Source organism: Stegastes partitus, unplaced genomic scaffold, assembly GCF_000690725.1.
Source record: "Stegastes partitus isolate 25-593 unplaced genomic scaffold, Stegastes_partitus-1.0.2 Scaffold169, whole genome shotgun sequence".
In the NCBI taxonomy this organism is placed as follows: Eukaryota; Metazoa; Chordata; class Actinopteri; family Pomacentridae; genus Stegastes; species Stegastes partitus.
This window is the reverse complement of record NW_007577900.1, coordinates 123,570-140,899: the sequence shown is the minus strand read 5'-3', so window position 1 is coordinate 140,899 and position 17,330 is coordinate 123,570. Positions and strand designations below refer to the sequence as shown.

Genomic DNA, 17,330 nt, shown 5'->3' with positions numbered 1-17,330 from the left:
TAAATTACGATAATAGCACTATAAAAATACAGTAAAATACTGGGAGCAGTTAATTTTTTTAAAAGGATAATTGGTTGTGTGTGTGTGTTAATTCTGTTATTGCTATAAATGTCTTTGGGGCTTTTTACAGGACTGAACCAAACAGTCATCAGGTCACTGTGGTCCTATCAAATCGTTACATTCATCATGTGTTGCTCCTGCCAGGCTTTTGGCCCCTTTACCTCCAATCATGTTTCTGAGCCTTTGAAGCTCCTCTTCCTATTTAATTGGCGTCTCCACGAGTCCAATAAATCGTCTAATTGATACCGAGCCTCTTGCAACGGGATTAACAACGCCCATGACTGAGCACAGGGTTTATGGAGGAAGTGGAGCAGTAAACTGTAAAGTGATGCATCTGAGAGGGAATGAAGAGGTTGTGATGTCTGGTCGTAAAAGATTTTCATGCCACATGTTGACATCGGGTTGTGATGAAAGGGTGAGAGGAGCTCTAGACTTTTGAAGGACAATGCTAAGTGCTTCACACATGTGAGACAAATTAAAGGAAAAATCAACGTGAGGTATGCTGATGGGTGTTGGGCCACCTTGTGCCACTGTGGGGGTCAAAGGTCAGGATTTTCTTTTATCTGGATTTGATCCATCAGTAGCAGATATTTTGCATTAATCTTTAAACTTGATTGACATAAACATCCAAAAAAATGTAGTTTTCACTGCTGTGGATTCAAATACTCTCCAATGAAATCCACACAAAAAGCATTTTTGTGAGTATACACCTGTCAAACTAACCCCCTAATTATTGATTTTTATTACAAACTATTCAATATAATTAAAATTAGTCTGTATAATGGAGGAAACTAGGAAATTGTCCCTCACAATTTCCGTATCTCCAAATTGATGTCTTCATTTTGCCTATTTTGTTCAAAAAGTGTCCAAAACTGACAGACTTGTGTTGTTGCAGCAGGAATTCAAACAAAAAGAGTTGCATTTTAGTTGGTGGAAATGTTCAATATTTGGCACGTGCATGTGAAAAATCACTTTGAATAGATCACCAGTGGACTAACTAATTAATTATCGACTAAAGATTTCAGCCAGCTCGCCACAGTAATGTAAACACAATTTGTTTGCTACTCACGGACGATGCGGTTTCTCTCGTTGAGCTGGGAGGTGTTGCGAAGGCCACCGTGGGGATGGAGGTGTGCAAGGCGTGCCAGCCCCAGACGGGTGTGAGTGTGGGTGAGGGGGAGGGCGATGCTGTGCGAGCGAGCCTCTGGGACCGGAGGCCTCCCTTTGGCGTCGGGATCCACCGGGTCCGGCGTCTGAGGGGAGCTGTCCATCCTGGTGGCCGTCAGGGCGTTCTGGTAGTGGTTCCTGGTGATCTGTGGGCACCGAGGAAACAAGTGTCATCATCGGTGTGCACGCATGGCTGCCCCGGTGCACGTGGACAGGAGGGAGCATGGAGAAGAAAAGCAGGGGGAGAGGTGAAGCGAGACGGCGCATTCATCATTTAAGGCGAAAATATTCATGGTTGAAATGGAGCTCAATTATCCCTGGTGATTAAAGGAAAGAGGGCGTATGGAGGGAGAGTGAGAGACAGGATGTCTGTGTTCAGTCAGAATCAGGGATTAGGACATATCAAAGGCAAACGCAGCAGCAGAGGAAGAGGGTGCATTTTGGGGAAAATTCTGAAGATTAAATGGAAGGAGCTTAAAAGTGCAGTTTCTCGGTACCAATTTTTTCCTTCAGTGCACAGGAAATTAGAGATTTAATTGAGTTTATAATAGCAGCGTTTCTGGGTTGTGTGTGAGGAGGCATTTATGCTTGTAACCTTGATGATCTGCAGGTCTGTGAGCTGCCGGACTGAGTAGTCTGGTAAATAGACGCCTCCTCCAGCAGTGAGCTGCCCCACGCTGCCTCCGCTCAGTAATGAGTCTGACTGGTTCAGACCGCTGCCCCGGGAGCTGTACCTCTGACCTGAACACAGCACAAAGAGAAACTTTTATTTATTTTTCCTTCCAATATTGCACATATACTTCATTTTCATTGGGTCAAAAACTATCGTCAGAAAGTGCAAAAATGAGCTCACACAGCCAAATCAAAATGATCTCTGTCCTTTACCTCCCCAACCTGCTAATTATCAGTAATTAAGGGAAACAGTCTTGAATTGTATTCTGAGTGATTTACTTATTTCTGAGTAACATGTAAGTAAATCAAAATCCAACAAGCTCTCCACCAGATCAGCAGGCTTCATTCATTTTGAGAAATTTTCATTGTGGCTAACAATAGTCTTTACTCGACTGTGTACATGTGTTAGAAAGCATTTTTCAGTTCATGAAATGAGCATCGTCATGTTTCCAAAACCATTTAAACCACTAAGACATGTGTCGATGGATGGTTAAGAGTATATAAAGTGATGGACACACTTAGCAGATGAACTTGTTGCAAACATTTACAAACGAAGTCATATTTTAACACAAAGAGTTCCTCAAGAAACCTGCTTTTACATTTTCTTTAATCTAACTTCACTCTTTGACATACTTTTGTGGAAACGGTTTGATGAATTCTCTTGCTTTGTGTTCCATTAGGAAAAAACCCTTGACCTTTGAGACCAATGTCACAAACTGGACTCTCTGCAGGAAGTTAAAGTGTGAGTACATGTCACCTCCAAGCATCTCTTCCAATAAGTACATGAATTCATTAAGTATAATAGGAAACAGTTCAGTCTGTCTCTCCAGCCTCCAAAGTGGAATCCTAAAATGTAAAATATGCCCATATTAAAAAAAAAAAAAAAAAAAAAAAAAAAAAAATATATATATATATATATATATTTAGTTATATTTGCAAAACCACTTTGAAACTCCCAAACTCTGTTGTTTTTAGATTAAGCCTTCTGGCATTGTTTTAGTAGTACAACTTGTCATACCTGCTCCATTAGTTATGAAAGTTCTACAGAAATAACTGCTTTCATTCTTGTGATCAATTATTTCATAGTAGGGTTATTAGTTAACATGTTTAAAGACGGGACTTTTCATGGCACCTTCATTTTCTAAATATTTTAACTGACCCACAATCAGAGACTATTTGGTCGACTTATCTAATATCACAGATTCTGAATCAATGGCAAGATGAGAAACAACAACGAACATTTCCGGCTTTCTTTTTGAATATTTTGAGATATTGTGGTATTATAGTTTAACAGAAAAAAAAAGTTATCTCATAAACTATTTGATATTTGATAACATTTCACAAACATATTCGTAAATAAATATCCAGAATTCATGCTGGGAAGAAAAAAAATCAGAGATAGTCAAGCACAAGTTTTTCTAAAATGTTCAACAAGGAAGTTCAGCAGCAACCACAGATCTCCATGAGATAGAAGTTTATCCAGGTCCTGTTCATTCACCTTTATTTTGCATGGTTTCAAGCTGAGCACTGCCTTAATAAACGACAGTAAATGCCATTCCACTGTAAAGCGACGTCTCCAAAAAACATTCAAAAAACTGCTCTTTTGAGATGTGATACTTTTGCGGCCGCTTAAGAGAAAACTCTTAATTCTGTAATGTCCTAAGAAGGGATTTTCAAATATTTAATGGGGTCTCCGGAATGGCTTTAAGCTCATCCTGAACGCCGCACATACCAAATGTGCACACAAACCACCGCAAGAAATGAGAGAGTAAGAGACAGGCTTTCTGCTTGCTCTGCAGTCTTAGCTGGATTTCATATAATCCTGTGCAGGTCATGTCCTTCCACTGGGAAATTCTCTCAAATCACTTCTTTTAATTACTTACTTCCCACGACTGCTGCTGCTGCTGTGGCTGCTGCTGCTCTTTGCAAACGGACGCTATGTACAGACACCGGGTGGCATTCGGACAGGAACAACACTAGCACCCCTGTTGCATTTCATCATTGTAATCGCTGTAAACTCCATTGATTCCTCCAGAACTACTCACATGCATCGCTTCATGTGTGCACTGACTTACCAATAGGCAGGGGTGGAATGAGCGCTGGCATGCCGTAATAGGAAAACGCTCCGTTTTCGAACCGAAGGGCCTCCTTTCCTATCTCTACCTCCACCCGTCCCTGCAACATTACCAGCCAGATTAACAATGTGAACAGTTGTGTGATTACTCATCTAATGGAGCCTCCCACACAGCAATTATGCAGAAAAAAACACACTGTCATAATAATATCAAGCACAGAAGTAGTTGTCACAATGCATCTTTAACAGCCCTTTTATTTGAGTTTACCTGCAGGATCAGGATGAAGTAGTCAACAGGCTTGTTTCTCTGGAAGAGGTAGTGTTGAGGAGCGTGTTTGTTCTTGGGGTTGAACTTGAGTTCCTGCACGACGCTGGGATGTTTGATGAGACGCAGCAGAATCTTTTCTGACAGGTGACACGGCCTAAAAGGCTCCACCTCTGCGAGAGCGATTCGTGTAGACACATGTAACGCACAAGAAAACAATGTAAAAGAGGGTCAAAGAAAGAACACAGTGCTCCCTCATCACATGTCCTGACCCTGAATTTATCCAAGAATCCGCCTAAATGTTCTGCATGCTAGACACGTGTGAACGCTACCTGTTGCCAAGAAGCGATGCGTCGCCAGCAGCAGCTGGGGCGAGATCTTCACCTTCAGCTCATTTTCTGCCAATTTGAAGATAGAGAAGTCCTGCTGTTTCCGTTCATGGTTGGACACTCGCCTTTTGTTCCGGTTATCGGCTGTGAACAAACACAAATCACATGAAGTGCATAGACGACAGCGCAGACTTAACAGATCGCACATGCTCTGATACAAGCCGAGGGAGGGAAAGCACAAACTTCTCACTGATTGAATTTGCCTCGCTAGATGTGCTACACGAGTACAGCAATTTTGTTTGCTGTGCAGAGAATTAGCAACTATTTCGATGTGCCACTGACCTAATTAGCCGGTGCAGCTGCTGTATATGCTGCATGCTTAGTATATGAAACTACAGCTGCACATAGCCTGAGCTTATTCTGTGCTGTCAGCAGACCTCTGATTGATAAAATGGACTTATCTGCTGCAGATGCGAGGAGTATTAACTATATTATATTCCATTAAATACATCACAGCGGCAGCAGGAACAGCTGGTGCTACAAAGGCCTCAAGTGCAAAGTCTGGAGAGATTAGCTCCCCTGTGCTATATTTATACACATGCATAATTATGCAGCTACACACACACACACACAGAAAAAAAAGAGTTTGTGAACACCAACACAAATGCACCAGTGACAGAGACTCTTTCAGACACTCTGCATGCAATTAAAATTGCAGCACACTTCAAAATTTGATGTTCATGGCCTCTGGGAGCAGCAGTGTTTGTGGAAACACTCAGTAGAACATTTTACGTTAATCGTGGCAGGGAAATAGTCAAATTCAGCGAGTGAAGAGACAGTACAAACCAGATTAGATATGGAACTGAGGGAGTTGGGCATTTGAATGCCTCTCTATCGAGAGCCTTTCCAGCCAATTAAAAATGAGCGGATTATGGTGATTATCTGTGCGACCGGGTCATTTATTTCCATTATTTAATTATGCATCAGGAAGGAGCTGGGAACAACAGGGGAGGGAAGGCTTGAATCAATAGTGTAACGGCAAAACAGGAGCGGAGAGGTGGCAGAGAAAGGAAATTATAATGTCCTGTTCGTACTCCAATTGTACTTGCAACATCCCTAATTATTGATATGTAAATAGATGCTGTTCATCAGAGCATTTTCCACTAACGATGTGGACACAGCTGAACAAACTCTGTCTGCTGCTGCTGTAACAATTGGAGAGAAAATCTATTCAGCATGGGAGCTGGAAATAATGACAAAAAAGAAATTGATTCACAGCTAATGCAGCAGTGATTTTGAAAACCCGGGACTTGATAATGGCTGTGCTTATACGTACTGTACAGGTCTGTCTCATCCACGATCTCAGACTTGATGATCTCCTCTATGACGTCCTCCAGGGTGACGATGCCCATCACTTCGTAGAAGGGGTCTCCTTCGCCTTCGCTGTTCACCCTCTGCACCACGGCCAGGTGGGACTTACCTGCGGTCGGCGGTAAAGAAAAAAAACGGTCAGTCGAATTGTTTTTTTTTCGAAATGTGAGCTCAAGCCAAAAAAGTGTGCATACAAAGGCTTGAGAGACAACGTCAGCGGATAAAAATAACTCGAGTCAACAGCCTCCAACTGGATCTGTGCAGTCAAGATGAAAATCAGCATTAACACACCAACTGGAGCTGGGAGGCCGTGAAAGCAGGAATTTGATATTATTTCAAAGTCAGGATTACCCTCGTGTGTTTTCTGTGTGTGTGTGTGTGAGAGTCAGACGAGAAGAAAGTGGACATTTGGGGGGATTAGACTGGAGACACTTTGACAGTTTGCAAGACTTGGGCCTTACGTAAACACTGAGATTATGCAATCAGTCTGGGGATGCCTGCATCTGCTGAATAAACTGCCCATGCTGCTGCCACCTCTGTAAACACACACACTAAACATCACACACACACTTTACACATCCATGAGCAAACCGCTCCCACTCAGAGCTCCCACTCACTAACTGTTTAGCCGAACACGACAAGCCTGCCAGATACAATGACAGAGCTCGCCAGCAGCATCTCTGCAGCGAGTCCACAAAGCGAATGTGACAAGAAATCACAAGGAGAGGGAGGACCGTGAACTCCTGATGTTTCACTGGGTTTTTTTTTTTCAATTTTAACATAAAACACTGACATTTTCAAAAATCTGCTGCTACGCTTCAAGTATTTAATATCAACGTTGGCCTTGTTATTGTAATTTATTTGCTTTGCTTACGTCAATGCATGACACAGTTTGGTGACCGGATAAGTTATCTAACCGAAATTTATGATGTCACTAGAACACAGATTTCGACATAAACAGTCTCCAGCCTTACTTTGAGCGAAATCTGTGGCTCATATGAGATGGGCCGATTTAGGGGATCACTGCCAGGGGATAAAATGGATCAAACGCTTTAATCCACTGCGACAAGACGAGAGAGAGAGAAAAAAAAAAAAAATGCTGATTGACTGACATGCAGCCATCTCCAATAGCTGTGTGAGATTGGCCGAGATGGCGAGGTCGCTCTCAGGGCTCAGGTCCACTTGTCTGAAGAACTCAGGTGAGTCAGACGTGGATTCGCCCTCAGCTGCTGATGTTGCCCGGGAACTGCATTACATCATTCATATGTTACATAATACTCTTGCAGAACGACACACACTTACCAGACACGCAGACACACACGCCCGAGGCAAAACTGGGTCCTCCACGGTTGTCCCTTTTGCAAATGTTTCTGTTCTACCAGTTTCCCACGCTGCTGCCGTCTATGTTTAAAAAATTCATGTGTTGTTTCAGATTGTGCATCTGTTTGTATGTAATTTTTCTTTCTGTTTTCTGACAAAATTACTTTCAGATAACTTTGGCATCACAAAAAAATACTGTAAAAGAACAGGATTGAACCATCTCATAAATGATGATATAATTTTTTTAATATATATTTATGGTACATTTTGGATTTTCCTCTAATTTTAGATCATTAGTTCGATCATTTGTACTTTGAGTTGTGAGTGAATCAAAAAACTACATTTTTGCAATTGACCAAAAGTTATTGACATTATACATTGATGAAAACTAGGGATGCACAATATATCGGTGACCACAACGGTATCGGCCGATATTAGTGTTTTTTCCGATATATCGATATTGGTCTGATGAACAAATTTAGCTGATGTAAAAAAACGATGATTGTCTAACATTAGCGCCTTCGTCTCTACATTTGATATTGCTGCTATTTCACAGATGTTTTTACTTAAATGGTCCTGGACTTGATTGGTAAATATGTTAAAATATGGTTTACTTTTGTTACGTAATAAAGAAGACTATGTGGTCTAATTTGTTACGGGCTTCTTTTGAATAGTTTTCTCACAGTGCTAACTTATACTCATTTTTTGGTGTGAACAAAAACTGAATATCGACATCGGTAGTATCGTTTATTGGTGATATCAGACATCTTGATATCGTGTATCCGTATCGGCCGTAAATTTCAATATTGTGCATCACTAACAAAAACACATTTCTGTTGGAAAATTTTCAGTAATTATACAAGATATCTCTCATTTATCTAATAATTCATTTCACAAATTAATTGTATTTAACTCTATGAATTGAATTTAAATTGATCAGTTTTATCTTTTGAATAAAAAGTAAATATCTGAGAAATCATGATAAATGTGTGAAGGTATTTTAAGTCTTTATAAGAGAGAAAAATTCAAATTTTCATTTAAAAAAATGACATTTTATGGTTATTAACAGTCGCGGGTTTTTAATGCTATTTTACACATTAAATATGTAAATTCAAACTTTGTTTTTGTAATTGCATTAATATTTTTGGTTTATTTCAAAAATACAGAAAAAATCGGTAAAATTACAGATTCTTTTTTAAAAATTTTACAGTGTATAGAAGGATTCATTTGTTATGCGTCTGCAGCAAATATTTTCCACCCAGTTTAACATACATGCACATATAACAACTTTGGTTTGAACTATTATTATATTACATTACCTGTTTAATGTGATCTAAGATGTAAGATTGTTGAGTTAAGATTGTGCATCCAGTAGTAAAAGTAAAGCAATACTTGTACTAATAACTATACTTAAGTACAGTTTTGAGGTACTTACACAACAATACAGGGAGAAATATTTTAATGTATTACTTCCATAGTTGTTCTTTAGATGATTTTACCGACAAGAGATTAATACGTTTATGTAATATTAAGTATATTTGCCTCAAACAAGCTATCCAGCATTATGATGCAGTTAAAAGATGTCCACCAACACCACAATCAAAGCTTCATTTTATACACAATGATGCATTAATACCAATGATCCAGCCACATAATAATACTGTCAGAGGCTATTCTGCAAAATTTTAAAGCTTTAAGTACATTTTGTTGCTGATACATATTTAATCTTTATTCACTTACATTTAGAGGGCTGTGTTTTACTTGTGTGACAGTGTTGTTTTTTTGTTGTGGGGTCTTGCTATTTTTACTTAAGAAAATTCCTTTCTTGTCTAAGCTAAATAAAATCAAATATTTACAGCAGTTTTCACATTGCTGATAAAATTTTCATGCAATGAAAGCCTAAATGCAGAAAGAGTATATATATCACGTAATTTGATGTTTGTGCAACAGTCCAGAAAGAACATATTTGTACAGTTCTACAACTTTTGTGCTTCAGGCTCGATGCTTCTGAACATTCAGTTTTTGTGCCAAGTCTCAGAAGTAACTGTGCACGATACATAGCACAACACAGTTACACTGAGTGTGCAGCTCAATCAGACAGAGGTCAGGTGATTTATTTAGCCAGGATATTCCACCTCTTCACCCTGAGAAGCTCTTTGATTGCTTTGGCTGCATATTTGCAATCGTTGTCCTGCAGAATGATGAATTATTGATGCATGCGGATGAATGTCCACATACAGAATTCTCCTGTGTGTCTCTGTATTCATCATTTTGCTTGTGTCAGCAGTGAAGCCATCAATAAAAGCCAGTGTGCCGGTTTCACTGGCAGCCGTACATGTCTGAGATGTAACAGAAGCAGCACCATGTTTCACAGATGAGGTGCTGCGCTTTGAGTCATCAGTTGTTCCTTTTTCTTCTCCACACTTTCCCTTTTCTATTTTGATAGTGGCAGATTTTTATGTTATCAGTCCACAGACATTCATTACACAACTCTTTTTTTTTTTAAAATTTATACCATGGACTTTCTGTTTTTGTGGCTGACCACAATGTAGCATCTTGTGTTGAATTGTCTGAGATTTCGATCATGAAGTCTGATGAAGAAACATGTAGCCTGCATCCTGGAGAACATTCTTGACTTGCTGTGCAGTCTTAAAGGCGGTTTTCTTCACCAGGCAAATGATCGAGTCAACCAACTTGCCTTTTTAAGATTTTCTGCTTGTTTAAAAGAATAACTGGTCGTCTTGTCAAATCTATGGAAGCATTTGGGACGACAAAATAAGCCTCATGTGTTGTTGGAGTTTAACATGAGGAAGACACATAAGCAACCTGCAACGACTTGTAACGATAATGTATGGACCTCCTTCGAATGAGTCACCATTTTGGCATTTCAAAATCGCAAAAAAAACGGGATATTGACTTATTTTACTCGTCACACATCACATTCTACTGATATTAGAGGCCTCAACAGTTGGTAAAATGTCAACCAAAGACTGTCTTTTAGTAAAAAAAATATGAACGTGCAACCGCAATAGTGTTGTCATATGAACATTTGTCATTTTTCCATTTTCAAGGGCCAATAATTAAAAGGTCGGCCTCTAATAAATCTTTTCAATCATTTAGATCTGCTGGACACTGTTTTTTTTGTGTCCTCACCAAATTTAATGGCTGTGGGAGGTATAGTGCTGGAGATATTGGACCCTTAAAATGGCCTTCCAGACATTTTTTGGGGTCTGAAAACATAAGAAGTCTCCAAATCCAGCCAAAAATGTTTTACAGAACTTAGTTTTGGGTCCTAAATAATGAATAGGTAAAGTAAGAGCTAAATCTGAGATGGTGCAGCAACATGTTTTGGTAGTTCTGTCTGATTTGACATAGATTTACCCCGATGTAAACATTCCTAAGTTAAAGCTGGAACTGCAGTATTCATTTATTTCTAACTCAACGTGTCGAAGAACTGAAACACAAACAGTATTAACTGTCCAACTGTCTTTCCATCTGGGCTGTTTTCCACTGCATGGCATTTTTACGGTTTGCAGTCCTCCTTTACATTTCTTGGTGACATATTCATTCTTTCCTCTAACCTTAAGTCCATCACCCTTCTCAGTGAGACATCATCACAGCTTCCAGCCAGGCTTCCTGAACAGCAGGAGCCCTTAGTTCATGAGAGCAAAGTAGGAAGGAGGCGAGAGGGGAAGGGAAAGGTTGGAACTGAATTTTTCATGGTCGCTCTGCAGGCTTGGATGGCGACGACCCACAGAGAGGAAAGAACTTCAAAGTCACCGTGGGCTGACAATTAAGTGCTCACAAACAATGTAAAGGTGAAACCTTGACTTCACCTTTCCACCTTATTTATAAACAACACAATTTAGAAACACTGTGGAAATCACAGGTCAGAGGTCAGCGCACGGATCAGTTGTGCCTCACCAAAGCTGTTTGTCATAATTCTGCACAAGATGAAACAAAACCCTCTGACCTGTAAGTGGCATTTTAATTCATGACCTTGCCAAAGCCAGCAGCTGCCTCCCACTGACATCTACTGAGCTCTCTTTGTCAATGAAACAGATTTACATCTTAATCCCCACAACATGAACCAAAGTCAATGAAATCTTTACATAACAGCTGTGCCAGCAGCCTCTCATATGTCTCTTTTTCACCGGAGCAGTCTGAACTGTTTGCTCCAGAACATTGATTCTGAATCATATTAAGTGTTATCATCAGCACTGAATGGGCTCCCCGAGGGAGAGGCGACACACTTTTGCTCGAGAGTGAACAGATGCTATCGCTGCATGTTTGTGAGCGGTGGAGTGCTGTAATACTGTCAATTTACTTATCAGCAAAAATGGTTATCAGACAGGAGGTGTGTGCATCAGAAAGAAAGAGAGAGAGAGAGGGTGGTTACACAGATCCCATCTGCTGCCATTAGAGTGAAGGAAAAATCCGGCAAAACTCCTTTTCAATATGACACTACAGTGTGGAGTTGATAAATGTGAAACTTGTAGAAAGGGGAACATTGGGGGTAGAGTTCAGACGAAGCTCACAGTGTTGTCATGGGAAAATGACTTAAATCTCTCTCATCGCATAAATTCTTAAGATAACCCTGTTCTGATCCTTGGTAGCCTCTAACCTCTGCTTGAACCAAACTCACTGTGTGACACAGTATCAGATTCCACATATGGCTCTTACTGCTCTTGGGATCAAAGAGCTTTACTGGCAGGCCCACTGAGCCAATGGGTTGATATGTACACTGACTTCTGCTCTGAAAATGTAGTTTTTAAGTGCACATTCACTTCAAAGCACATTTGGCTTCTATGTGGAAGGAGGTTATCTTAAGATTGTTGCAAACATATGGCGCCTGACAGATTCAACAGTGACTTCTTACCCAGAAGTCAGTCACATGCAGAAACAAGGGACACACGGGAAGATGTGCAGTTACCTCTCTTGAATTCCTCCAGCATCACATCCAGCTTGGTGTCACTGAAGACGCAGTGCATGGGATGCTTGTAAAACTGAGTGATTGTTTTCAGAGGAGTGCAATCGTCGGGATCAACGAAGGCCAAGTCTTTGACGAACAGGATGTCTACGATGTTGGACCTGTCGTTCTCGTAGACCGGGATGCGGGTGAAACCGCTCTGCATCACGTCTGACATGGTGCAGAAGTCCAGCACGGCATCCGATGACAGCATGTAGCAGTCTGACAGCGGGGTCAGCACGTCCTCTACGGTCTTGGTCCTCAGCTCCAGCGCTCCCTGGATAATGTTGAGCTCCTCTTTGACCAAGTCGTGGTAGGGGTCTGTGACGCGCAGCATGGCCACCAGCTTCTCCCTGGTGTAAAAGCTGCTGATCTCCTGGTGCAGCATGATGTCCAGGATCTTGGAGACTGGGTATGCGATGGGGAAAAATATCAACATGAGCAGGCGGGTCGCGCACAGGGTCTTGGAGGCGATGGCGAGGCTGTGCCTGGATGCCACGGAGTGAGGTAAAATCTCGCCAATAAAGAATATCCCCAAAGTGCATGAGGCAGTTGAGAGAGCAGTCATTCCTAAAATCTGGCACATCCACACCACGAAGCAAGTGTTTGTAAGCACGTTGCCCAGCACCACGGTGCAAAGGATGTAATTTCCGTGTTTACGCACAGACTCTATTTTCCGTGCGTATTTCTGTTCCTTCTCCGTTCCACTGTTCTGTAGGACCCGCAGCTCCACGGGGTCCAGAGCCAGCATGCTGATGTTCAGCCCGCTGCAGAGTGCAGACAGCCCCAGCAGCAGCACCGAGACCCCTGCCTGGAGCCAAACATCTGCCTCCGGGGGTCTCTCCACCACCGCCAGCCAGAAGTCTTTGGTGCTGAAATGCTCCCATTTTACTCCATCAAACGCGCACATGGAGTAGTATTTGATCACCTCGTCTCTGCGCAGGTCTTTGGCGAGCAGCTCCACCAAAACTGAGTTGTGACTTGAGGTGGACCTGAAAGAGCCCAGCAGCTCGATGTCAGAGCTCCGGGCATTCTCCTCCTCACACGGGTTCCCTCTGGAGCGCTGCCGCCTCTCGGCATCCCCGCTGTCCTCACCTGGCTCCTCGATGAACGCGATCCACGGAGCGGCAGGTGCCGCGTCCGGTCTGCCGCTGCCGTTCTGGCTGTTGGGATGCTCGGTAGCTGGGGATGCGGAGTAGTAAACCCTCAGCAGGAAGCGGGTCCCCTCGGTGGCTCTCAGTATCCCACCCTGCACGGACAGCTCTCCGCTCTGCGTGTCTTCGGGCCGGACGCCGAGCAGCGCTGCTGTCGGGGCCGGCAGAGAGGAGAGGGTGACGGTGAGGAGCAGGAAGGAGAGCCGGCGCGGATGCAGGATGCAGCAGAGAGCATCCGCAGCATCCGCAGCCATCATGCTGAATGGAGTACTGAAGGACATGGGAGAAGTGGGTCACGTGGTGTGCGGATGGGATGGATGGAGCAGCTGGGTGGTTTGTTACACAGAGAGCGGGAGATGCAGGGAGGGGAGGAGGGGGGAGGCACCTTAAATATAAATGACAAGCCCTGACGTAGGCCTGTCTTATTTGCTTTCTGCCCCTTTCTAAAAATAGAAGGCAGGAAATGCCCAATCATGAATGATTAATGTGATACAGCACTTTAAAAGATCCTCAGGAGGGTGAAGAGTAGACCTGTTCCACCGGAAAATCCAACCAAAGGGGGAAATAGCAAAAAGTAACTAGATAACAGCAAAGCGTGTGTGTTGTCAGCAGCAGCATGTAAATCACAATATTTTAGCTTTCCCTCCTTTTTTCCTGCGTAAAGTCACCACAAGGTGGCAGTCTTATCAGCTGTTTCACTGCAGCCAAGTCCTGAGAGCTCTGCACATGCTGCTTAATGGAATTCAGACTTGAGAAATAGCAGAGTTAACAAGTTAAAATTTATTTTTGTCCTAAGAAATCATTTTTCTTGCAGATTTGGCACCCCCTAAAGATTATAAAACAATAGTTTCGATCTGTCAACACATTTTAGAAGAAACATTTTGATCCTGCAGCTCTAAACTGGGTCACCACATTAAACTTTTATACCCCTTGGAAGGAGCTACAGCCTACTTAAAGATTGGCCCTGTTAATGGGACTTGTATTGATGAATAGTAAATGTTAATAGCTAATAAATAAATAGTAACAACAATCAGTAAATATTGTCTAAACACAGTAAAGCCCTGCAGGAAAACACTGGATACAAACATATAGGCTACATATGTTATTACAGTTTTTATTAATACTACTGCCATGATGGTTGTGATGGTGATTATTACTAATATTATTCTGAATATTTTCATTATATCCAGGTCACTGATCAGCTCCAGTGGAACACAGTAAAGTCCTCGAACATGAGCTCTCTGACTGCAGTCTGTCGGATTTACGAGGCAGAAAGCTGAAGGTGAGAAAACAGAGCTGCCAAGTCTTAAACACTCTCTGCTCTCCATTAGCCACAGACCCACCATAAAAAAAACGAGAAAAAAGAAAAGAAAGAAAAGAAAAAGACTTTGTACACAAGAACAACAACAAAAAAAATATCTGGATTCCGAGGAGTGAAATAGCTCCAAGGATTACAGACTATCACTGTAGCTGATGCTTCGTCAGAAACATCTTGGATAAGTTCCCCATCGGATAAAATCCACACATGTTCCCATGAACTGGTTGCCCAATCAGAAATGTTTCAAATGCAACTTTTAGAACAAATGCCGGAAAATGTGTTCTTTTAAAAAACACTAGACTAACTCTGCACTCTATGTTGCTGACATATGTTGATGGCAGATATGTGGAAGGTAACAAATTCTGAAAGTGGCCAAATAAAATCTGAACAAGGACAGCAGCTCTTTTCCAAACGAAAATCTCTCATGATGCTCTACAGAACATTTCACTGTATTTGTCGACAAACATTTTAAAGGCATCAGTAGTGGCCTATATGTTTTTTATTTTAATTTAATTTTTATTTTTTTAAGTAACCTCTTGAATTAATCGTCTTCTTCAGGCGATCACTTCATTTGAATATTTCCTTGCGCACAGTTTAAGTAATATTTTTACAGTATGCATTTAAAAAAACGTTAAAGGAAAACAAATGATACTAAAAAAAAAAGTTCGACAATAACGACCTGTTGCTTTTTCACATACAGCTGACATTCACATAAAAACACTGTTTCCTTATATACAATTTCTTGTACATTACTGCCCGAATTCTACTTTCAACTGATTAATCGATAAATTAAATGTTGTATTTGTGATTTTTTTTTTCAATGAGCTGGTTAAATAAGACAGTCGATGTAGATGATATTTTCTCTTCGGGATATTTTTTTTTATACGAATACGAAGATTTTTATTCAGTTAAAATGCGCTGCTGGAAGAAATGATTGCCTGAACATATGGGCCGAAAGTTTTACATCCACATCAGGTCTTATCTTGATGTAGGCTATTTTTATCTTCCTGTTTAATGCAGGGGAGTGTGTACAGAGGGGACTGCGCTCTTTCGGTTTGGTTTAAATCTCAAATCTGTCCCATAAAACTACAACAAAAAACTTTTTTTTAAAAAAGAAGAAAAGAAAAAATCTCCAACACTTTTCTATTGCTGTATATCATTAAAGGAGCTCAGGCCTCATAACGCCGGTGTAACATCCAAAGCAAAAAAATAACATCTAAGGGTAAGAAGAGTAATGGCATCTCCTTTTTTAAAATATTAGATTTTTATATTGATATTTTGTTAGGATTAAGTTTCCTTTTACGTTTCTCTGAAATAAACAACCTCGGAGGTGACAGGATGTCCCACAACGCAGTTTAACATTAAAGAGCCAATTGAAGAACTCGTATAAAAAAATCTACAAGTTAAAGAGAATACCTTCCTAATGAAAACAAAAACGTAGTGCTGATGGAAACCACATGTCAGCTATGATGTCTGGCTGTTCCAAAAATGACAACATGAAGAAACACGAGGAGACTTTTCTAATGTATGAATCTGAGTGTGTTACAGGCCCGAGAAGAAGCTGCTGAAGCCTCAGAGTCTGTGCGTAATCTTTGTGCCACAGCAGTGTTCCAGTGATCCAAAGTTGCGCATGAGACTTTTTGATGGACAATTACCAAAATAATTCGTCCTAAGAGAAAGACAGTGGCTGTGACAAAGAAGCGACTGGTTAAATTTGCTCCAGAGGTTCCAGTGGGGAAACTTTTATAGCTGAAATAAGTCTTCACTGGGTGTGTATCCTTTACAAAAGCACAGTCTGTTCGTTTAATGGGAACGTTCGTGCCCAAAGCCTGAAAAGTTAACACCTCGGAAAATGTAGTGTTGTGAGTAGGTGTTGTAGAGCAGGATTAAAGCAAAAACACTGAAAGGGGGATTTTTAGACGGCACATTTTCCTCTCGTTTAGTTTGCTGCTCATCTGTGAGACAGCAGTGACCTTAAACGACCATTTCTCGACACACTGACCGCCCGAGGAGAGTCTGGAGAAATCACGATAGGCTTCAACTTTGTTTGGTTGTGTATGTGTGTGTGTGTGTGTGTGTGTGTGTGTGTTTTCTCCACTCACCAGTGCCCCAAAACATCTGGACTGAAAAGTCATATAAAGAGTTTATAGGTGAGTTCCATGTGTAGGAACTTAAAATCCAAATTGGTTTTGAATGTCTCTGATAAAAAAGGGGCCAAATTATTTATGTCGCCATCTCCGGAAGTCATTTGAGAAATATGCGATCAATCAGTTGTTTGTTTCAACAACTTGAACCTCTAAAATGAAACGAGAATACGCCGTTAACAGCATTGTTCTTTCTTTTGCAACACAACTTGTGTTTTCTTAATGTGCAGCCTGGGGATTCTTGGCCCGAAGATCGTCAGTTTTCTGCTGGAACATTTGATTTACGATGCGCAGTGGGTGATGTACTCCTGAAAATAGGCAATTATTCAAGCTGTGGTCCGAAGTGATTGTTTCTTTGTACGATTTTAATGATATATGATTATATAGATATAGATGTATGAGTTATTTTAATGAGGAGTGGGCCTATGGGCAGTCAGCCTGAGTTTCGGTGAGTTTTACCTGAGTTTTACGCAGCCTTTCTTTGCGT

At 41.2% G+C, this 17,330-nt stretch overlaps 1 protein-coding gene across 1 annotated transcript in view; it reads right to left on the bottom strand.

The window, feature by feature from the left end:
* Positions 1-13,638, bottom strand: part of cnnm1 (cyclin and CBS domain divalent metal cation transport mediator 1) — an 18,583-nt gene extending 4,945 nt beyond the window's left edge. The window contains exons 1-7 of the mRNA XM_008279745.1: positions 12,192-13,638; positions 5,904-6,047; positions 4,571-4,711; positions 4,242-4,411; positions 3,975-4,074; positions 1,823-1,968; positions 1,130-1,373 (exon numbers count right to left, since the gene is read on the bottom strand). Of these exons, the coding sequence (XP_008277967.1) occupies positions 1,130-1,373; positions 1,823-1,968; positions 3,975-4,074; positions 4,242-4,411; positions 4,571-4,711; positions 5,904-6,047; positions 12,192-13,638 (2,392 nt within the window). The remainder of the gene's footprint in view (positions 1-1,129; positions 1,374-1,822; positions 1,969-3,974; positions 4,075-4,241; positions 4,412-4,570; positions 4,712-5,903; positions 6,048-12,191) is intronic.
* Between the last annotated feature and the right edge of the window lie 3,692 nt (positions 13,639-17,330).